Source organism: Tursiops truncatus, chromosome 3 (assembly GCF_011762595.2).
Source record: "Tursiops truncatus isolate mTurTru1 chromosome 3, mTurTru1.mat.Y, whole genome shotgun sequence".
NCBI lineage: Eukaryota > Metazoa > Chordata > Mammalia > Artiodactyla > Delphinidae > Tursiops > Tursiops truncatus.
The window spans coordinates 156150444-156174979 of record NC_047036.1 but is presented as its reverse complement, the minus strand read 5'-3'; the positions used below and the strand labels follow the sequence as shown (position 1 = coordinate 156174979).

Sequence of the window (24536 nt, the reverse complement as noted above, 5' to 3'; positions counted from 1 at the left end):
GGCTCTGTACCCATGTTCCATTTCATGCAAGGCTACAAGACACATCATTTCTGTGGGATTCTTGCCAAAAAGACATAGCCTCAATCTTATCCTAAGAAAACTTCAGACAAGCTCAAATTTCTGAAAAACTGGTCAGTAAAATAAATACTCCAGAACTGTCACAGAGTGTGGGAGACTGAGGAGACATAACAACTAAATGCAAAGAATTGGATCCTGGACCAGAGAAAGGACATTAGTGAAAACTGGCAAAAGTCAAATGAGGTCTATTAGTTAGCAGTATGCTTTCAACGCTAACTTCCTGGTTTTAGTAATTGCAGTGTGGTTATGTAACATGTGAATGTAAGAGGAAGGTGGGTGAGGGGGTACTAGAACTCTCTGAACTATTTTTGAAACTCTTTGAGAAATCTAAAATTATTTCAAAATAAAAAACTAAAATAAATAAATGAAAATGAATGTGGTGATGAGCTACCATCAGATGGCCTTTCTGGTGGCTTTGGTCTTAATCATCATCAGCAAGCCTGGACAATAAGGACCCACACTGGGTTACACCTTTAAAAGTTTTTATTACAGAAAACCCCATTCTTCCAAGTCCAGCTCAAGGCCCCCCTTATTTACTAAAACTGGGCTTCTGTGCATATTGGATTGAATGGTTTTCTTGCTCCCTGGGTATCTGCTGTGGAGTTGAGGACTCTGCCTTTGATTGTAGTTCTCTGAGAGGAGGGGCTGGGCCTCTGTAGCCATGTTCCATTCTGCACAAGGCTTAGAGACACCTAGTCAGCAGGGCACTGATAGCATTATGCCCCTGCCTGGGAGGTTAGGCAGGGGAATCTGACAACTTTCAGCAACCCCTGTGCACCCACTTTGGGTCTGGTGGTGACAGTGTCCTAGACAATGTCACTGTGGGCCTGAGACTACAGCCAGTTCAATTGCTGAAGAGCCAAATATCAGTGCTGGGGTCAACACAGGGCATTATGGCTGCCCCCCCCCCCGAGTGTGAGCATGGGGACAGTGGCATGTTGATCCCCAGAAGTGCAGGGCTGTAAGCAAAAGATGCCAGCAAGGTGGAAGGGTCTGCTTCTCAGAAGCAAATTAGACAGGGATCAGGGAGGTCCTGAGAGCCCACACACAAAGGTGCAAAGATTTCAAAGGCAAGTAACTGGGAAGTGGTGCTGGACAGTGGCTTGAAGGAAGCCCAGCCCAGAACATATCAGGACAGATTTGGTCATTGAATGAATCAATGCTTTAATAATAAGGAATAATGTGGCTATCACAGGGCATTACCTGGAAGGCTGTGACTGCTACTGCTACTCACTGAGCAGTTAAACAGGGGACGGGAGGGTTTGAGGGTGCAGATCTCAGAGCAGCAACCTCAGCAGGAGAAGGTTGCCAAGGGTCAAGGGTGTGAAGAAGCCTTTAGAGCCAGTGTCACTGGTGGAGCTTGGGGGAGTGGGAGTGGGTGTTGAGGAGGCATCGGAGCTGTTTTCACACTTAAACTTCAGGAAAGTGACTCCTCCAACCGTCCGATTTCCAGTAGCAAGGAACTCACAGGTGGAGTTGCTGACATTGGAGCAGCCTTTCAGCACGAGCTTCGTCTCTGTGAATTCAAAAGAGACAGTAAGGACTTCACAGCCCCTTCGCCCTTCCTCCCCAGTCTTCTCAATGACCTGCAAGAGCTGAAACAGGTCTGTTCCTGACACAGGAGCTTGGAAGGAGCCCAGGATCAAGAACACCAAATGGTAATGGCAGAGTGGCTGTGGAGGTGAGGGCCTAGATACCCTTTCCAAATCAGTCCTGGAGGAAACCGAGGCTCCTGGAGGTGGATGTGAACATGAGCTCACGGGTTAGGGCCAGAGCTGAACCTGAGACTGAACTCTTCAGTGTTTTCCTGAGTAGCTGGCAGGTGGTGAAATCCAGGGACAGGCTCAGACCCTCCGTAGTCCTCTGCTCTCAATCCAGGAGGGAGTCAGCATTTCAGACCTGCTCCTGGCCTCCCCTCTTCTAGGCTCTGCTTTCCATCCCCACTCCTCTCTGGACCTGAGTTCTCTCTGCCTGAGTTTTCCCTGAGAAGAGGGAAAAACAGCCAGAGGGGATGCAGAGAGACCCCTGTGTCTTAACTCTCAATCTGTGTTGTGATGTGTTTAACCCCGTTTTAAGGTGCAGGTCCTAGGAAAAGACAAGGGAATTTGCAAAGAAGATGTGATTGTGATTGCAGCTACCTTTTACTGAGTACTTACTGTGTGCCAGTATTGCTCTGTAGGCTGCAAGTCAAACAGCCCTGGAGGAGAGGCAGCTCACAGGAGAGGAAGGGGCTGGAGGAGGTGACTGGCTACTTGTTAGAGGCAGGGCTGCAATTTGAGTTCAAGACTGACTCCATACGTGCTCTGAGAAGGAGGGGGAAGCCTCCACATCCCAGTAAAGAAAGCAATTCGTTGCTGCTTTAGAGCAAGTATCAGTGCTGGAGGTTGAATTAGAGTGTGTTAGGAAGATGTGTTGCCTGGCACATGGCTACAGTATTTTTTTTTAGCATCTTTATTGGAGTATAATTGCTCTACAATGGTGTGTTAGTTTCTGCTTTATAACAAAGTGAATCAGCTATACATATATCCCCATATCCCTTCCCTCTTGTGTTTCCCTCCCACCCTCCCTATCCCACCCCTCTAGGTGGTCACAAAGCACCAAGCAGATCTCCCTGTGTCATACAGCTTGGGCAAAAACAAAAACAAAATCCTACATTTATGGTGGCTTTGATCTGTCTGGCTTTCAGATTAAGTCAAAGGTGGCGCAGTGGTTGAGAGTCCACCTGCCGATGCAGGGGACACGGGTTCGTGCCCTGGTCCGGGAAGATCCCACATGCCGCGGAGCGGCTGGGCCCGTGGGCCATGGCTGCTGGCCCTGCGCGTCCGGAGCTTGTGCTCCGCAACGGGAGAGGCCACAACAGTGAGAGGCCCACGTACCGCAAAAAAAAAAAAAAAAAGCCTTTTTTATTTATTGGTTTTATATTGTATGATGGTTAATTTGTATCTCATAATGGTTAATATCAAATTACTTTTGTAGAAAAGAACAGTTGGTTGGGTTTTTTTTTGAGAGAAATCATCAGTATTGTTTATTTTCAAGTTTGCAATGACTTTTTTTAAAGTATGAAATGCTGTATTGGTTGTACACCACCACCGCAGGGGAATAGATCATGGCTAAAATGTTAAATAGATTTTTTTAAATTTTGTTGTTGTTGTTGTTCTTTTTTCAATTAGTTGGATATTAAAGCCCCGTTTGACTCTTCCTTCCAGGTGACCCAAGCTGTCATAATCCAATACCTCTCAGTGACATGCAGAGAAGGGAAGTATACATATAAAAGGAAATAAAAGTCAGACCCACCCATACCTACAGAACAGCTCACCCTAGTAAATAATAAATGTCAGGAGTGACATGATGCCCTTAAACGAGCCTGGCTTGATTGCAAGCCATAAGAGAACAGGGTTCAAGAGACCGACAGCCCAGGAGGAATGAACTCTGGACTGAGGTGGCAGAAATAGCAACCAGCTCAAAGCTACATTAACAGCCTCCCTATCTCAAAGGCATCCTGACCTTATTCCCTCTTCTTACTAACCTCCTCCAGACCTTTTTTGTTAATCCAGAATTTATGATCCAAGGCATGACATGTTTTAAACTCAAGTCCCATAAAAAGGAAATGACATACCATTCTTAAATTCTGCAATTAGACTGACACATCTTTCGTCTTTATAACATTTCCGGGTTGTCTCATTACAGGAAGTTTCACTAGATCCATAACATGCAGAGCACCCTGTGTTGCTGGACACCTCTTCCTGTGGGGGATCTGGGTAGAGTAAGAGTCATTAACTCAGAACAGTGTTATCACAAATATCACGGTACTGCCTTGGGTGGAAGGGGAAAGGCAGACAAAGACGCTAGCCAGAGAGACCTCTCAGGGTCTCTCTGCATGCTCAGGAATCTCAGATCCTGCCATAAAAATACCAGTCATCCCATCCCATGTCCCACCAAAATATTTACAGCACACAACCTCACAGACCTGCCCTTACAGGCCATCCAGTCTTCAAGAACTGTGGTCAGTGAGGGTGTTGGGATGAGGAGGGAAAGGTAAGATTTTGAGCTAAAACCAACCTATAGCTAATGTCAACGGTAGCCAGCTATTCTGAACATTAGCCAACAGGTGTGTGACTATTACTAAATCTAGCTCCGAACAAACGAACACAGGCCATTATTTAACAACGTGACTTGGATAAAAAAAAAAAAATTACATTGAGACTCAGCTCTGCTATTAATGAACCATGCTCTATGACTATGGCCACATTTTCTCCTCTTCAAAAAGAAGGCTTTTTTCCCTGGTGGCGCAGTGGTTGAGAGTCCGCCTGCCGATGCAGGGGACATGGGTTCGTGCCCCGGTCCGGGAGGATCCCACGTGCCGCGGAGCGGCTGGGCCCGTGAGCCATGGCCGCTGAGCCTGCGCGTCCGGAGCCTGTGCTCCGCAACGGGAGAGGCCACAACAGGGAGAGGCCCGCGTACCGCAAAAAAAACAGAAGGCTTTGATCTAAGCCAACAGTTCTCAAATGGTGGTCCAGGGACTCCTGGGGATCCCTGAGACCCTTTCAGGGAGTCCACTAGGTCAAAATCATTTTCATGATAATACTAAGATGTTCTTTGCTTCTTTTACTCTCTTTCTCTCATGAAAATACAATGGAGTTTTCCAGAGGCTACATGACATGTGAGATTGCAACAGACTAAGAGAACAAGCAAATCTGAGAACCCAGCTGTATTCTATTAAACCAGAAATTAAGGAGCTTTGAGAAAACATGGAGCAATGCTATTCTTCCCACTAAATATTTTTTGTTTTGGAAAATAGTTATTTCTATGTAAAAACAAATGTTATTAATGGTAACATGTAATGAGTTTTATTATTTTTTAGTGAACTAATAAATATTTTTAAAATTTCTTAGCCTTATTTTTAATACAGTTAATATTGATAGATATAGTCCACAGAAACAAACGTTATTTGGAGTCCTCAATAATTTTTAAGACTTAGAGTCTTGAAAGAGGTCCTGAGGCCACACAATTTGAAAGCTACTAATGAGCAGCTAGTAACCTCCCACACATCTCGGAGCGCTGTGATTTCTGTCTTTACTGAGAAAGGGGAAAGCATGGTAGTAGCGCTGGTTTTCCTCATTTGTTTCTCAAGTAGTTGTTGTATGTCAGCAGTTAATGTTACCCAAATATTCACTGAAGTGCCTAGACTTAAGATGTCCACCCAAGAGTGAGAACCATAGGTAGCGCAGGAAGGGACGGAGCAGGGAGGACAGAGGAAGGATGTGGCCAGCACCCACCTATGGTGTCGTTGGTGTCATTGCACGCCTTTCCTTGGCAACACTGGCTTGCAAAATGGAAGGTTTCATTAGCAGATACATGGACTGTGAAGGTCTCAGCCACGCTGCAATTATCCGCAGAGCAGGCCTTATCCTCATACCATGTGATGTTTTCTCCTACACAAAGGCAAACACAGACTGTCAGTCCTGGGTACAGAGCGTTCAGGGAGGGCAAAGGTCCTGAAGAGCAACTGCTTTAGGCAAGGGCAGAAAACACACCCTCAGCTCAATGCAGTTTGGGGGACACTGGAGAGGGTTTCCTGCAAAAAGAAAAATCCTTCTCCATGAGGTAGTTCCTTTGTTTAGCAAGAGATTATCAGAGAAGCAGCTTAAATTCCAGGTGAAAGGCTGATGGGGAGCTTAGAAGTGGGTGGTTCAGGTTGACACACCCAGAACCCACTGAACAGTCTTAGCATCTAAATATAGACAAGTAGATGTGATGGGTCTATGTGCAACACGATGTTGAACCTGAAATCAATCAAGCTTCTAGACCAGAGCTATCGAATATGGTAGCCCGAGCTCTATGTGGCCACCTACAAATCAGTCCTCAGTCACACTAACCATATTTCAAGTGACCAATAGCTACATGTGGCTACCACATAGGACAGCATTGACATAGACATTAACATCACTGAAGCAAGTTGTACTGAACAGCATGAGTGCAGTTTACAGGAAAGACCAGGAGTAGGGGAACAAGTGAAATGACATTACAAAGAAGCAATCAAACACAGCCAGAATATAAGACAGCTACAGGATAAATGGCCCCATTTCTCCAACAAATCAATGGGATTGAGCAAAGAAAGTGGTATTAGTTATTATTAAACAAATTAGACACAATAGACCTAACAGCAAAATGCAATGTGAGGATTTTGTTTGGATCCAGATTCCAATGCATCTACTAGAATACATCTTTGAAACACTTGGAACATTTTTAAGGTGGCCTGGGTATTACAAGAAATTTTTAAATTATAGTTAATTTTCTTAGGTGTGATAATTGTATTGTAGTTATATAAAAAGGGGAAAAAAGTTCTTATCAGAGATGAATAGTGAAGTGTTTATAGGGGAAATAACATGCTATCTTGGGTTGCTTTAAAATATTATGGGGAGAGGGTAAATTAGGAGTTTGGGATTAAAATATACACACTACTGTATATAAAATAAATAACCAACAAGAACCTACTGTATAGCACAGGGAACATACTCAATATCTTGTAATAACCTATAATGGAAAAGAATCCATTTTCCTAAAATGGAAAAGAATTCATATATATGTGTGTCTGTGTGTGAATCACTTTGCTGTACACCTGAAACTAACACAACATTGTAAATCAACTATATTTCAATAAAAATTTTAAAAATAAAAATAAAATACTATGGGGAAAAAATAGCAAAATGTTAATTGTTGACACAGGATGGTGGTTACATGGGAGTTCATTATAGTCTTCTACCTGCTTCTGTGTGTGTTTGAAATGTCCATAATAAAAAGTTTAAAATAAGTCAAAATGCTCTGAGAGAGAGGTAACAATCATGCCAGCAGAACACCCTAGAAGGAAGTCTGAGTGAAAATATGTTGGATCTGGAACAGGAAGGAACACTGAGAAGAGGGAAACGGGGGCAGAAAATGGAAAAATGAAAACACCTAGAGCAAATTGCCTGCTTTGTAATGTAGCTAAGAGCTGCCCCTGCTTCTCACGTTCACTAATACAGGTCTAGCATGAAGTCTGAGTCAGGTGCCGCAATTCCAAGGAGCCACAGGGCTTGTCTGCTTGCTTGGCTCTACCACTGTTACTGACTCCTGCATGCTGCTCCTCCTGAGAGGCGCCTTCATGACCCCCTCTCTCCTTGCACAGCCCAGCCTTAGCCTTGCTTTCCTGGCCAACCCCTCCAGCACCTGCCCTGTGCAAGTTCCAGAAATGGGAATGATGAGCATCCCCCAGGCTCACCTAGAGAAAAGTTCGTCAAGAAAGTGGTACAGCTGATACTGGCATTTGCGGGACACTCAACGGCATTTCCGTAAACACAGGGGTCTGTCAACGAATTACACTGCACACAACTCAAGGATTCTGGGAAGACAAGATGTTCGGTATCGTCAACATTCAGGAGACATTTACAGAGTGTGCTCTGGCCAAAGCACTGCACTCACCTCAGGGTAAAAGAATAGCCAGGATGGCATCCCTTCCCTCTGGGGTCCCCCAAACTTTAAGCTGTGAGATGGAGCCACCCCCATTAAGTTTATCCCCACTGTCCACCATTCGCCATTGGGAAGACCCAACCTTGACCCACAGCACTGAGTGGTACCACAGGGGGCAGTGTGCACAGAGAGGTCTCATGGCCTCCACTGCCCACACCTTGACATGAGAGGTCACATGAGGGGATCCCAGGGCACCAAGAGTGAGAAGACCGTGGTGAGGTGGAAAGAGGGGTCTTCGTTCCAAAAGGGGGCCATGTGGTTTCCCTCACCTACAGCTGCAACCGTGAGCATGACGATGATACCAGCGAAGAGGAAGCCCTTCATGGTGCTGGACGTATGTCGTTGAGGATGAGGACTGTGGCCGCGGAGCCTTAAGCCAGAAGAGACACAAAGAGGGCAGTCTGGGGAATCAGAAGGCTGCTGGGGAGTGATATTCCCTAGGATTGCAACCAAACTTCAACAGACCCAGCCCATCCTTGTGACAGAAGGAATCAGCATCCTCAGCTGGGAGCACCGAGCCAAGATGTAGATTCCACCCTGCCCTTATACCCACAAAAGTTGGGTTTTCCCAATCCTAGATGCCTGCAAAGGCGTCCACACACAAGTACAAAACACAGCCCAGGGCATTTCCTACAGGGCCACTATGGGTACAAAATGGGCAGAAAGATGACTGCCAACCCCACTGAGGATGGGAGACCAAGAAGAACGCTGGGCTCTCATGTCCCAGAGCATAATGTCCGTCCTGTAGGTGGTATCTTGCCACATTCACATAATGCATAGGAGCTCTGTCTCTGCCATCACCACTCCAACAAGCAGGCACATATTGAGCACTTCCTCTTGTTCCAAGCACTTATGTGCATTGATTCATGTAATTCCTCCACCCAGCAGGCAGGTACTATTTTTAGCATCACCTTATTTCAAAGGGGAAATCAAGGCCCAGAGAGGTTAAGTAAAGCACTCAAAGTCAAGGTTGCACTCCTGGGAGGGGTTAGAGCTAGATTTGGCCCAGGCCTCTAACCACACTGACTCTAACACACACGACCCCCAAAGCCCCGGACCTGGACATGCTCAACCTACAGAGCTCAATCAGAAGCCCCAGCACACTTCTGACTGGTCTGTCATCAATCTCTCTGCACATGAAAGTCATCGAATAGCTAAGGTTTAGCTGTATTTATTAAGATCCTGGGAGTTGGGGGTTAGCAGATGTACACTCTTATATATAGGATGGATAGACAACAAGGTCCTACTGTATAGCACAGGGAACCATATTCAATATCCTGTGATAAACTATAATGGAAAAGAATATTTTTTAACATCTTTATTGGAGTATAATTGCTTTACAATGGTGTGTTAGTTTCTGCTTCATAACAAAGTGAATCAGCTATACATATACATACGTCCCCATATCTCCTCCCTCTTGCGTCTCCCTCCCACCCTCCCTATCCCACCCCTCTAGGAGGTCACACAGCACGGAGCTGATCTCCCTGTGCTATGCGGCTGCTTCCTACTAGCTAGCTATTTTACATTTGGTAGTATGTATAAGTCCATGCCAGCTGGGACAAAGGGAAAAGAATATTTTTTAAAAAAGAATGTCTCTATGTGTATAACTGAGTCACTTTGCTATGCAGCAGAGATGGGCACAACATTGTAAATCAGCTATACTTCAATTAAAAAAAAAAGATCCTGAATCAGAGCTCCTAGAATTTTAATTTGCCCGTGTATCAAAAAGCATGGAAGGGAAATGTCTGGGTCTGCACTGAGCCCTTATTCATCGTTAGCTCATTTATACTATGAATAGTAACCAGGAGCTACCTGTGGCTACTTACCTTTGGATTCACTGAAGGAATAAAAAGGAAAGATACTGTTTCTCAGTCACCAGCCATGTTCCAGTGCTCAGTGGCCACATGTGGCTGGTGGCTGCTGTATTGGTCAGTGCAAGGATGGACCAAGTCCCAGGCCACAGTGCTGCTGTAAAGATTTTTGCCCACTCCACAGCTGAGAAAACTGCAGACGGAGGGATAATGGAAGCTGCCCAAGCTCACCCAGCTTGTAAGACGAAAAGTGGGGCTCCATTCAGGGTCCTTCCAGGTCCAAAGCCGAGTTGTACCATAATAGCTGCCACTTACTAAGGAGCAACTGACTTTCATTAGGAGCCACCACCTGCATCTCACCTCACCACACCACATACACATGCTCCCCCACATACACACCACAGCACACACACACATACATACACTCCACACCCATACATACACACAGCACACACACACACACACACACACACACAAACACACAGACACTATGATCCCCTAGTTAACTGATTAAGAGTCGGTGAAAAGAAAGAGAAATTAGCCCCAATGGAGGGAGACAGACAGCCCATCAATTATCTAATGGCCCCAAGAGTTAGAGATCCTAGGAGAAAAATTAAGTATGTTTGGTTTGAAGCTTGTGGCAGTTGTTCTGTGCATTGCACCCTGCATCCCCCAATGCCCAGTCACCACTCCAGGCCCAGAACCCCAATAGAGAGAGAGGTTCAGGGGTTGGGCCTCCTGGGAAGGGCCTCTCAAGCCTTGTAGGTGTAAAGGAAGAGGAGATGGGAGGGCAAGAAAGGAGGGGAACGAGTCCACAGCAGCCACATCAGTTAAGTGCACAAATCACCTCGGCCCTGCGGTATAGACCTGATGATTCGCCTCATTTTCAGAGGGAAATAATGGAAGCCCAGAGAGGTCAGGACCCTACCTAGGGACATGTAGCAGAAGAGGCAGATCTTGGAGGCGGTGGGACTCAGGGCCCTGTGCACCACCTCTGCAGAAGAGAGGAGCCAGTGAGCTGGGGGTCAGGGCAGGGGCCCCATAGGGAAAATGAGACCAAGTACATCTGTACACCGCTTTGCAAAGTCCTTCCTATTCATCCTATTGTTGGACATCTTCAGCTGTCTGAGAGGGTCTTACCTCAATTGTTCTCATCTTACACAGAGGAGCAAGAGCTCACAGAAGCTGTGAGAAGGACGCAGCACCACACACACACACACACACACACACAGAGCAAACCCCAGCACCTCTCCACTCCAGCCTTCCCCTTCCCGGGCACTGCTGGAGGAGCAAGAGAATGCCAGGAGAATGCCCTGGACCCCAGCCAGCGCTGAATGCCCTTCCCCTGCTTTCAGCTTCTCCCAGGCTGGGTCCTGTCTCACAGCCCAGACCCAGTCCCTTACCTTCTCTGTCTGGCCCAGAGATTGCCCCGAAGAAGGTGGATCCTGGCAGAAGGTTGGAGAAGGTGTGTGAGGGCCCTTATATAGCAGGTGGCTGCACAGTCAGAAAGCACGGCTGCCTACAGGGAGGGGCTTCTGGGCCAGACTGGGCCCTGCCCAACCCTAGGGACATAGGTGGCTTAATCCTAGGCAGCGATGATGTTGGTCAACTCTCTGAAGCCTCCAGGAATTGGGAGAAACTTTGGTCAAGACCTGCCTTTGGCAAAATGTGCAAGAGAGCAAGGTGTGTCCCTGGCACTGTCTCATGTTGGCTGTCACCCACCAGATGGATTCTATGACCGGTTAATGTGTCACAAGCATCCCCTTATCCCAACCTGGTAAAGCTCTCACCTTGATTAGCCCATTTACAGCTGAGGAAACCAAGGCACGTAAGAGAAACATAACAGATTTGCCCAAGGTTACACAGCTGGGACAGGGTCAGAACTCAGAATCAGGTTACATGGGGTTTGTGTGGCTCGGGAAAGGGTCTCAGGTACCCTTGGGAAAGTGTTTGAACTTCACTAAGTCTCAGGGTCCTACAGACAAGACGAGGATAAACTCACTGGGTAAACTTACAGGGTAGAGGGACCACAAAGTCCCTGCCTGCAGGATGCCCTATGCACCTCAGTGAGGGGCCTACAGCTACAGCTGCTGCAGCTTCCAACACCCCAGGCAGTTTGTCTGGTAGTGCTGTCTGGGCAGCCACTGTTGGTGAGAGCTCAGGTCAGCCCAGGATTCTCCCAGCCCCGCCCTCACATTGTGCTGTGTGTGCTCCTGGCTTTGAATGTGGATTTGAGTTCCCTTCTCTCCTGCTCTTCCTGCCACTTCAGATATTCACACTCACTCACACACACACAGGCACATGCACACACTCATACACACTCTCTCTCACACACACACACACACACGGGATGGGTGGGGGACTGAGGATTCAGGGGTTGGGGGTACGTATCACACCAACATCTCCAGCCTACAGTTGAACCTTAGAGATCCCTGCTCTTGAAGATACTCCTTGTTCATTGCTGTTCACTCTGTGCTGGTCTGTAGCTCAGCTCTCCCTCTTTCCCCAAACTCATGCATTTATTCAATATTTTTGGAGGACCCACCATGCATCAGGCCCACTCCAGGCATTTGGGAGGTATTTGAGCAAAGAGACAGAGACTTTGCCTTCCTGGAGTGTAGTCTAGAGGGGGAGACATGACATAAACAAAGCGATAAATAAGCAAATTACAGGGTAGATTAGAATGTGGTGACTGCCCTGGCAAAGAGACAGAGAAGAGCAAAGGTGAGGGATCAACCATACTGGGGGAAAAGGGGGCACATGATTCAATTTTAAATAGAGAGGTCTGCATTGGTCTCATGGAGAAGGCAAAATTGGGGTCATTTCTATAAGCAGAGCCTCTGGCCATCTCTTGTTTTCTCCTTTCTTCCTCTTCTGTCATCAGTCTGACTACAACAACAATTTCCAAAACAAAGGTAGCTCTCTCCCTAACAGAATCCTATTCAATCTTCACCATAGCCAGCTGGCAGGGCCCAGTGGGGGAAGTGAGAGCAGGAGCAGCCAATGGGATGTGGGTGGGGGAGGGTCTGAGGATAGAGGAGTTGAAGAGCCCACATACTGCTGCCTTTGAGATAACAGCCCTGGGTGTGTGTGGAGGGGGGTGGGGTGGGGGGGTGTTGTGCTCCAGTGTCTAGCCAAGGACAGACCGGAAAATCAATCTGATCAATGTTAATTCTTTTCGGAAGGTCTGGGTCTGAATACAGACTTTGCTCCTCATGTCCTGTAAGTTACTTACTAACCTGGCTTGCTGGTCCTGAGCTTCCCATCTGTAGAAAGAGAACAACAGACTGAAGAAACACCTGCTGATTATTTCATCCTGGAATCCTTACCCTGTTCCATTGTGTTTTTTCCAGTGTCATCTAACAGTAATGCCATGGGGGCCTTTGATCTTGTGTGATGCAGTGGCAATCCCTGAGCTGGGCTGTGCATGACCCCTAACAGCAGGCCTGGGTCTGCCCCTCCCAAGGCCCTGGGCAAGATGAGTATCATTATCCCTTTGACAGATGAGGACACTGAGCCACAGAGAGGCCTCTCTTCCAGGTCTTCAGATACCAGGGCCAACACAGCTTATGTGGGACCAGCCTCTGCCCATAGAGTTGAGAACATCTACCCAGCTCTCCTCCTCCCTGTTCCAGGGTCACCTCTCTGTCATCACTGCGGGGCTATCAGGGTCCAAGGGCTGGGGTCAGTCACAAGGTATTATAAGAAGACACCCTGCTAAAGCAAACCCTCCTGACTAGCCAAGAAGTCCAGGGACCCAAGAGAGACACGGTCTCAACACACATCCCAACTTTTGCTCTTAAACTAAGGACAGTGGGCACACCTCAGTCACCCTGGCTCCATTATCCCCTTAGAAGAAGACAAGGCTGGCTGTCCTTATGACCACTCTGTGGGGCAATCTGGGACTCACTTGGATCCTGGAGAGTTATCCTGGGTGTGAACCAGAACCACTGTGGGAAATGGGCTTCTCCCATTTCCCTCGATCATTAGCAGACAAAGCTTTGAGGTGAGTTCTTAGAAGAGTCCACTCTGTTTTGGAATAAACATGCAGAGATGTGCAGGATCAGGGCAGGATGGCCAGAGCAGGAACTCCAACAGGTGTCCAAGCTGAGAGCTAAGCAAAGGGTTCAGTCGAGAACCTCCACCCCTGCTTCGTCTGCTCTCCATCTATGTTTGCTTCTGGGAGCTTTCATTGACTGGCTTGTTCCTCCACCTTGGAAACGTGAGAACAGGCTAAAAATAATGAAATTGCTGTCCCTAACTGCAGGCACCATGCGGGAGAAATGTGCATGACCTGAGAGATAGTCCATGCTCTGTGTAAGGCGGTAAGCCTCTGAGTCTTGAGTTCCCATTTTTTCAAATGGGAAAAGCATTGCCACTCACTCCTTAAGAGTAATTCTGAGAGTTAAAGGAGATCCCTTGGACAGACACTTAGTATACATCCATCATGTTGTAGGGGCTCCAAAAAATGATTACTCCCACTACAATTACTGCTCCTAGAGTTTGCACCAGTGACACCACAGCCTAGGGGGACACACCAGGTCACACAGGGCAGGGGTTAAGGTGGGGCCCGACCTCAGAGCACGCTGCTGCCACCTACAGATCGATTAAGCCTGTACCATTAGTTGCATGTTCTCTGAGCCTCAGTTTCCTCACCTGAGAGAAAAGGGACATCCACAATATCCAACTTTTCATAAAGATTAAGAGGAAACACATGGTGCTCTTTGCATGGGGTATACACTATTATAAATTTGGTCCAAGGAAATTTTGCTATGATTACCGTCAATTCAGTCACTGACAGTTTTCCTGGGCTTTCTTTGTGGCAGGCAACAAATCAATGCCTAGGACCAAATCAGTAATCATCTCAGGACATTTTCAATATGACCATCTCTCAAAAAACTCCAGGCTCTAAATATATTTTAAGAGTCATGTACCAAAATGTTCATTGCAGCTCTATTTACAATAGCCCGGAGATGGAAACAACCTAAGTGCCCATCATCAAATGAATGGATAAAGAAGATGTGGCACATATATACAATGGAATATTACTCAACCATAAAAAGAAACGAAATTGAGCTATTTGTAATGAGGTGGATAGACCTAGAATCTATCATACAGAGTGAAGTAAGTCAGAAAAAAAAAGACAAATACTGTATGCTAACACATATATATGGAATTAAGAAAAAAAAATGTCATGAAGAACCTAGGGGTAAGACAGGAATAAAAACACAGACCTACTGGAGAACGGACTTGAGGATATGGGGAGGGGGGAGGGTGAGCTGTGACAGGGAGAGAGAGAGTTATGGACATATACACACTACCAAACGTAAGGTAGATAGCTAGTGGGAAGCAGCCGCATGGCACAGGGATATCAGCTCGGTGCTTTGTGACCGCCTAGAGGGGTGGGATAGGGAGGGTGGGAGGGAGGGAGACGCAAAAGGGAAGAGATATGGGAACATATGTATATGTATAACTGATTCACTCTGTTATAAAGCAGAAACTAACACACCATTGTAAAGCAATTATACCCCAATAAAGATGCTAAAAAAAAAAAGAATTATTGCATCTGACATTATAAAACCAGTTTGTCTGCCTGATCTACTAATGTGAACTTCCACTGGGTTGGTGAGAAAGGACAGAAAAAACAACAGACAGGCCTGGTTTGACACCTGTCTACACCAGTTATGAGCTGTGTAACCTGTTTAGGATTCTCAGTATCTCCATCAAAACAAAGGGACAGAGACGTTCATGGTTGCTCATTCACATAGTGGCTGACACACAAAGAATGGCAGCTGCCTTTCCCCCAACCTTTCTCTGACAATTGAACCTTAAATGTCCTCATTTATTCAACAAATATGTGTTTGGGCATTTACTCTATGCCAGACACTGGGTAGTGTGGTTACAAGGTTAATGAGACGTATGAGTTCCTCGCCATCCCTAAAATTTTAAGCTAATAACAACTACAAACAAACAAGGAAACATTTTTTAAGTAAATAGACAAAGATAATTGCAAATTGAAGATTTGTTATGGAAACAAAATGGTAACTGAGTTAGGAAAGAATAGGATTGAGGCGGGAAGACCTCTCCAAGAGGTGAGAAGGAAACAGGCAAGGGAAGAGGGAGGTCAGATGTCTCCCAGAACAGAGCAAAAAACATGAGCAATAAAGGTTCCTCAGTGAAGAACATGCCTTGCTGAAGGAACTGGCAAAAAGGCACACCAGTGTATTGAAGAATCACAAGGTTACATCCACACCTTAATGAGCTCATTTCAACATTTTATGTTGGCTCTTCTCACAAACAGCTTAGATGAAGTGCAAAGAGTACCAGGCTTTTTGACAGAAAGTGAGAGTTCAAAACCTAGTTTTGCAATTTACTAGTCAGGTGTTAACTTTTATCCATGAATCACAATTTCCTTACATAAAATGGTAAAATTAGTAATACTTACCTGGGAGAAAATGGATGGTGACTCCCTGCCCTTCATCCATGAAATAGAATGGGAAACAATTAATTTGTCACTGGTTTTATCATTCCTAACGAATGTGGTAGGTGAGCACAGTCTCAGAAACAAGACATCCCTTACAGACCATGTCAAGTTTACTGTGTCCATCTGGAGCAGAGTCAAAGTCATGCTGACTGGGAGACTATTCTTTCTTAATATAGGATTGAATTACATTGTCTTGAGAAGAATATTAAGACTCAATTTTGCTTTCTAGGCAATGAGTGAGGTAACCTGCAATTTTCCCATTGTTGAAGAGTCTGAACTGATCCCAGCTAACCCCCTCCCCCACTCCGTAGCTCATTCTTCCTCTCTTCAGAACCAACAACCCCGGGCAGAGGACAGCCTCCATTAGCAGCTGGCCAGAGCCCAAGGTGATAGCATTGGTGAGATTCCAGAAGGGAACAAGGGATGAGATTCTGTGTCTCTAGGGATGCAGTGGAGTTGAGTTTCCCTGGGGAGTGGGAAGGAGGGAAAGCTGAGATAATACTGGAGGCTTCATAGGAAACAGAGGGAGATAAATCAGGGAGGAGTGAGAAGAGGTAGACCCAGAAGAAAGAAGAATCATCCAGGACCCTCCTTCCCTCCTTCTGCTTCCTCTTTGAGACCCAAGACAGAAGTGAGTTGACTCAGGCTCCTTCTGGATGTATCGGTCTACAGCACCCAACAACCTGTCACTGAATGCACCTCCACCAGTGAGCAAAACTGCCCTGCTTCAGAGAGGTGTTACAACCACTTTCTCATCACTCTGATGACAGATGGTAGTGCTGTTTTTGTTTGTTACTTTTCAACATAAAATCTAGAAAATCTATGGCAGCTTCAAATATTTGCTTGGGAAACCGGGGGGGCAGACAATTCATTCTCTTATTCAGTTTGTCCTAAAGTCAGAAGCTAGAATGGTGAAGGGCCAAGAAGAACTGACAAGCTTAAAGGAAGAAAAAACAAGTACAAGGGCAGCTGAAGACAGACAATACATAAGGCTATTTCCTGCATCTTGCTTACAAGGCTGCGTCTATATGCTTACTGGTACAGGGACAAGCTTTCCATGCCTTTGGGACTCATTCAAATGGCATACTCCTATAGGGAATACCATGCTATTTCAGAAATTAAAAATGAGTTTTTAAAGGGTGACACAGTGAAAGGCCTATACTGACGCTGGTGGCAATAAGGAAGTATGGAATATAAGGCTGGTTTCTATTTCTGGTTTTCATAGGCGGTGTGATTTTGGTCAAAGTCCTTCCCTCATATGTGCCCCAGGAAAGACACTGATAAGTCCAGAATTCAGTCTAGTTTCAATTGTATTATTTTAACAGAACCAACTGGTCTGAGGCTTCAGTCCCCAGAATTTGAATCTCTTTTCTGAGTACAAATATGGTTCTTGAGATTGGGCAACCTGACTTTAGTGCCGACCATGTGCAAACCCATCACGCAAAGCCTTTTAAAACTATCTCATAAGTTAAAATGTATTTGAAAAGTTCATAAGGGAAAAATAAAGACAAAATCCTTGGCAAAAGAAAACATGGTCAAAGAAACCTCACATTTTACAAACTGGGTTCCACTTCAGTAATGGCAACATTAGAAGCTCTGTGGATCCCCTCCCCAATGAAATAAGCATAACTGGTGAGAATTATTAAAAATATAACCATGTAAAAAATCTCTGAAATTGTATATACATATATGTGTGTGTATATATATATGTATATATATGTGTGTGTGTGTGTATATATATATATATATATATATATATATATATATATATATATATACATATGTATAACTCAAATAGCAACCATAAGTTGGAGTGTGGCTATACTAATATCAGATAAAAAGGATTTAAAATGAAAAAGTATTGCTGGAGATATATGGGGACTTTTATAATGATAAAAGTATCAATCCGTCAGGAAGATATAAGGGTTATGAACAGATGTGTACCTAAAGAATACATGAAGATGCCAAACAACTAGCAAGATAGGAACACAACCCCACCCATTAGCAGAGACACTGCCTAAAATCATAATAAGGTCATAGACACCCCAAAACACACCACTGGACGTGGTCTTGCACACCAGAAAGGCAAGATGCAGCCTCATCCATGAGAACACAGGCACCAGTCCCCTCCACCCAGAAGCCTACAAAAACCACTGAACCAATCTTAGCCACTGGGGGCAGACAACAAAAACAATGGGAACTACAAACCTGCAGACTGCAAAAAGGAGACCCCAAACACAGTGAGTGAAGCAAAATGAGAAGACAGAGAAATACACAGCAGATGAAGGAGCAAGGTAAAAACCCACCAGACCAAACAAGTGAAGAGGAAACAGGCAGGCTACCTGAAAAAGAACTCAGAGTAATAATAGTAAAGATGAGCCAAAATCTTGGAAATAGAATGGAGAAAATGCAAGAAACGTTTAACAAGGACCTAGAAGAACTAAAGGGCAAACAAACAATGATGAACAACACAATAAATGAAATAAAAAATTCTCTACAAGAAAACAATAGTAGAGTAACTGAAGCAGAAGGATGGATAAGTGACCTGGAAGACAAAATAGTGGAAAAAACGACTGCAGAGCAGAATAAAGAAAAAAGAATGAAAAGAATTGAGGACAGCCTCAGAGACCTCTGAAACAACATTAAATGTACCAACATTTGAATTATAGGGGTCCCAGAAAAAGAAGAGAAAAAGAAAGGGACTGAGAAAATATTTGAAGAGATTATAGTTGAAAACTTCCCTAATATGGGAAAGGAAATAGTCAATCAAGTCCAGGAAGCTCAGAGAACCCCATACATGATAAATCCAAGGAGAAACACTCCAAGGCACATATTAATCAAATTATCAACAATTAAATACAAAGAAAAAATATTAAAGCTGCAAGGGAAGGGCAACAAATAACATACAAGGGAATCCCCATAAGGTTAACACTGATCTTTCACAGAAACTCTGCAAGCCAGAATGGTGTGGCAGGACATATTTAGACTGATGAAAGGGAAAACCTACAACCAAAATTACTTTACCTAGCAAGGATCTCATTCATTTTCCAAAGAGAAATTAAAACTTTTACAGACATGCAAAAGCTAAGAGAATTCAGCACCACCAAACCAAATTTACAATAAGTGCTAAAGGAACTTCTCTAGGCAGGAAACACAAGAGAAGGAAAAGACCTACAATAACAAACCCCAAACAGTTAAGAAAATGGTAAAAGGAACATACATAGTGATAATTACCTTAAATGTAAATGAATTAAATGCTCCAACCAAAAGACATAGACTGGCTGAATGGATACAACAACAAGACCTGTATATATGCTGTCTATAAGAGATCCACTTCAGACCAAGGGATACATACAGACTGAAAGTGAGGGGATGGAAAAAGATATTACATGCAAATGGAAATTAGAAAACACTGGAGTAGCAATTCTCATATCAGACAAATTGACTTTAAAATAAGGACTAACACAAGAGACAAAGAAGGACACTACATAATGATCAAGGGATCAATCCAAGAAGAAGATATAACAATTATGAATATTTATGCACCCAACATAGGACCACCTCAATACATAAGGCACATGCTAACAGCCATAAAAGGAGAAATTGACAGTAACATAATAATAGTAGGGGACTTTAACACCCCACTTTCACCAAAGGACAGATCATCCAAAATGAAAATAAATAAGGAAACACAAGCTTTAAATGAAACATTAAACAAGATGGACTTAATTTTTATTTATAGGACATTCCATCCAAAAACAACAGAATACACTTTCTTCTCAAGTTCTCATGGAATATTCTCCAGAATAGATCATATCTTGGATCACAAATCAAGCCTTAGTATATTTAAGAAAATTGAAATCATGTCAAGTATCTTTTCCAGCCACAACACTATGAGACTAGATATCAAAAACACGAAAAAAATCTGTAAAAAAATACAAATACATAGATGCTAAACAATAAACTGCTAAATAACCAAGAGATCACTGAATAAATCAAAGAGGAAGTCAAAAAACACCTAGAAACAAATGACAAAGAAAACACGACAGCCCAAAACCTATGGGATGCAGCCAAAGCAGTTCTAAGAGGGAAGTCTATAGCAATACAATCCTATCTCAAGAAACAAGAAACATCTCAATAAACAACCTAACATTACACCTAAAGCAATTAGAGAAAGAAGAACAGAAAAACCTCAAAGTTAGAAGAAGGAAAGAAATCATAAAGATCAGATCAGAAATAAATGAAAAAGAAATGAAGGAAATGATAGCAAAGATAAATAAAACTTAAAGCTTGTTCTTTGAGAAGATAAACAAAATGGATAAACCATTAGCCAGAGTCATCAAGAAAAAAAGGGAGAAGACTCAAATCAATAGAATTAGAAATGAAAAAGGAGAAGTAACACTGACACTGCAGAAATACAAAGGGTCATGAGAGACTACTGCAAGCAACTATATGCCCATAAAATGGACAACTTGGAAAAAATGGATAAATTTTAGAAAAGCGCAACCTTCCGAGGCAGAACCAGGAAAAAAATAGAAAATGTAAACAGACCAATCACAAGCACTGAAATTGAAACTGTGATTTAAAATCTTCCAACAAACAAAAGCCCAGGACGAGATGGCTCCACAGGCAAATTCTATCAACATTTCGAGAAGAGCTAACACCTATCTTTCTCAAACTCTTCCAAAATACAGCAGAGGGAGGAATACTCCAAAACTCATTCTACAAGGCCACCATTATCCTGATACCAAAACCAGACACTGATGTCACAAAGAAAGAAAACTACAGGCCAATATCACTGATGAACACAGATGCAAAAATCCTCAACAAAATACTAGCAAACAGAGTCCAACAGCACATGAAAAGGATCATACATCATGATCAAGTGGGGTTTATCCCAGGAATGTAAGGATTCTTCAATATACACAATTCAATCAATGTGATACACCATATTAAAAAATTGAAGGGGAAAAACCATATGATCATCTCAATAGATGCAGAAAAAGCTTTTGACAAAATCCAAAACCTATTTATGATTAAAAAAAACCTCCAGAAAGTAGGCATAGAGAGAACTAAACTCAACATAATAAAGGCCATATATGACAAACTCACAACCAACATCATTCTCAATGGTGAAAAACTGAAACCATTTCCACTAAGATCAGGAACAAGACAAGGTTGCCCACTCTCACCACTATTATTCAGCATAGTTTTGGAAGTTTTAGCCACAGCAATCAGAAAAGAAAAAGATTCCAAGTCGGAAAGCAGAAGTAAAACTGTCACTGTTTGCAGATGACAAGATACTATACATAAATAATCTTAAAGATGCTATTGGAAAACTACTAGGACTAATCAATTAATTTCATAATGTAGCATGATACAAAATTAAGGCACAGAAATCTCTGGCATTCCTATACACTAATGATAAAAAATCTGAAAGTAAAATCAAGAAAACACTCCCATTTACCACTGCAACAAAAAGAATAAAATATCTAGGAATAAACCTACCTAAGGAGACAAAAGACCTGTATGCAGAAAATTATAAGACACTGATGAAAGAAATTAAAGATGTTACAAACAGATGGAGAGATATACCATGTTCTTGGATTGGAAGAATCAACATTGTGAAAATGACTATACTACCCAAAGCAATCTACAGATTCAATGCAATCCCTATCAAACTACCACTGGCATTTTTCACAGAACTAGAACAAAAAATTTCACAATTTGTATGGAAACACAAAAGACCCCGAATAGCCAAAGCAATCTTGAGAACGAAAAATGGAGCTGGAGAAATCAGGTTCCCTGACTTCAGACTATACTAAAAAGCTACAGTAATCAAGACAGTATGGTACTGGCACAAACACAGAAAGATAGATCAATGGAACAGGATAGAAAGCCCAGAGACAAACCCATGCACATATGGTCACATTATCTTTGATAAAGGAGGCAGGAATATACAGTGGAGAAAAGACAGCCTCTTCAATAAGTGGTGCTGGAAAACTGGACAGGTACATGTAAAAGTATGAAATTAGAACACTCCCTAACACCATACACAAAAATAAGCTCAAAATGGATTAAAGACCTAAATGTAAGGCCAGACTGTATCAAACTCTTAGAGGAAAGCATAGGCAGAACGCTCTATGATATAAATCACAGCAAGGTCCTTTTTGACCTACCTCCTAGAGAAATGGAAATAAAAACAAAAATAAAGAAATGGGACCGAATGAAACTTCAATGATTTTGCACAGCAAAGGAAACCATAAACAAGACCAAAAGACAACTCTCAGAATGGGAGAAAATATTTGCAAATGAAGCAACTGACAAAGGATTAATCTACAAAATTTACAAGCAGCTCATGCAGCTCAATAACAAAAAACAAACAACCCAATCTAAAAATGGGCAGAAGACCTAAATAGACATTTCTCCAAAGAAGATATACAGATTGCCAGTAAACACATGAAAGAATGCTCAACATCATTAATCATTAGAGAAATGCAAATCAAAACTACAATGAGGTATCACCTCACACCAGTCAGAATGGCCATCATCAAAAATTCTAGAAACAATAAATGCTGGAGAGAGTGTGGAGAAAAGGGAACACTCTTGCACTATTGGTGGGAATGTAAATTGATACAGCCACTATGGAGAACAGTATGGAGGTTCCTTAAAAAACTACAAATAGAACTATCATATGACCCAGCAATCCCACTATGGGCATATACCCTGAGAAAACCTTAATTCAAAAAGAGTCTTGTACCAAAATGTTCATTGCAGCACTATTTACAATAGCCAGGACATGGAAGCAACCTAAGGTCCATCAACAGATGAATGGATAAAGAAGATGTGACACATATATCCAATGGAATATTACTCAGCCATAAAAAGAAATGAAATTGAGTTATTTGTAGTAAGGTGGATGGACCTAGAGTCTGTCATACAGAGTGAAGTAAGTCAGAAAGAGAAAAACAAATACCGTATGCTAACACATATATATGGAATCTAAAAAAAAAAAAAAAAAAAAAAGACCATGAAGAACCTAGGGGCAAGACTGGAATAAAGACACAGACCTATTAGAGAATGGACTTGAGGATATGGGGAGGGGGAAGGGTAAGCTGAGACAAAGTGAGACAGTGGCATGGACATATATACACTACCAAACATAAACTAGATAGCTAGTGGGAAGCAACCGCATAGCACAGGGAGATCAGCTCGGTTCTTTGTGACCACCTGGAGGGGTGGGATAGGGAGGGTGGGAGGGTGGGAGATGCAAGAGGGAAGAGATATGGGCACATATGTATATATATGTGATTCACTTTGAATCATATATATGATTCACTTTGTTATAAAGCAGAAACTAACACACCATTGTAAAGCAATTATACTCCAATAAAGATGTTTTAAAAAATGGGCAATAGATCTGAACAGAAATCTCATAAAAGTTATGCAGATGAGAAACAAACATATGAAAGTATATTCAGCATCATAAGTCATTAGAGAAATGCAAATTAAAACAACAATGTGATGCCACTACACACCTATTAGAATGGCTAAAATTCAAAATACTGACAACACCAAATGCTGACAAGGATGTAGAACCACAGGAACTCTCATTCAATTGTTAGTGGGAAAGCAAAATGGTAGGAGTAGGAATTATATCAATAAATCTACAATATACTTAATAACATATGTATGTTCAGGGTACTGGGTCAGGCACCAGAGATCCTGTGTCTTGTTAACAGCTAATATTTTTGAGTGCTTATCTTTCTCCAGGGAAGTTTATTTTTGTTAGCTGGAATCCTGTACATAGATTATATATATACTCATTAAATACTCATAGAAACACCATAGGGTAAACCTTATTATTATTTCTATTGTAAGATATGCAAACATGAGTCTCACAGAGGTAAATTAACTTGCTGAATGTAAATGATATAAAGACGTAGAGAGCCAGTGAATTTGGAGAAGAGAAGCCATTATCCTGGAGGATAGTGAAAAATGCCAGACCTTCTCTCCTAAGGCTGGTAGGGATTCCCAGAAACACAAAAAGGAGGAAGGGAGTAAGTAGATAAAGACATATTTGAGTATGCTGACATTTTAGGGACTATCCACTAAGATGACCAACTTTTTCTGTCAAGTCAATTTCCAGGAAATTCCAAGAGAGTTTTAAGACATCAAATTATTTCTGGAGAGAAATCTCGAGCTTGGTGAGAACAGCCCCATAAGACGCAGGTCCTGGGGTTCAGATGATGTTAGCCCCTTATTCCACTCTCAGCCTTCCATTTTCATTTAGACCTTATGAAGATGTGATCAAAGTGCTTAGCATTCAGTAGGCCTCAATAAATCGTAGCTGTTAGCATGTAGCATAGCTTATGATGTTGTGTTCCATTATATTACTGTTTATCATTGCTACCTGGGAGTTAAATTATAAACTCAGTCTGCAATGGGCTGAACCAGATATTTGTAAATTCACATCAGACAGAATATCATCTGGGCCAGTAAGAACTTTTCAAACTCTTTGATCATGACCAATTTTAAGAAATAGATTTCACATTGCAACCCAATACATACACACACCGAAATCAAGCAAGACCCCATGGGGCCTTCCCAAGGACAGAATCCCTATGTCCTCCACCTCTTGTTTGTAAAATACTTCT

The 24536-nt window shown here is 43.0% G+C and overlaps 1 protein-coding gene across 5 annotated transcripts in view; it reads right to left on the bottom strand.

The window, feature by feature from the left end:
* Positions 1–543: 543 nt before the first annotated feature.
* LYPD8 (LY6/PLAUR domain containing 8) overlaps positions 544–24536 on the bottom strand; it is a 37074-nt gene continuing 13081 nt past the window's right edge. For 2 of the 5 annotated variants that reach the window (XM_019937377.3, XM_033853737.2), the window contains exons 2-6: positions 7854–7954; positions 7337–7456; positions 5355–5510; positions 3695–3832; positions 544–1594 (exon numbers count right to left, since the gene is read on the bottom strand). In XM_019937377.3, the coding sequence (XP_019792936.2) occupies positions 1356–1594; positions 3695–3832; positions 5355–5510; positions 7337–7456; positions 7854–7908 (708 nt within the window). In that variant the 5' untranslated portion in view covers positions 7909–7954 and the 3' untranslated portion in view covers positions 544–1355. Of the gene's footprint in view, positions 1595–3694; positions 3833–5354; positions 5511–7336; positions 7457–7853; positions 14771–15840; positions 17549–24536 lie in introns of those variants that run through there. The other 3 variants (XM_019937376.3, XM_033853736.2, XM_073802944.1) reach the window with 3 other exon arrangements.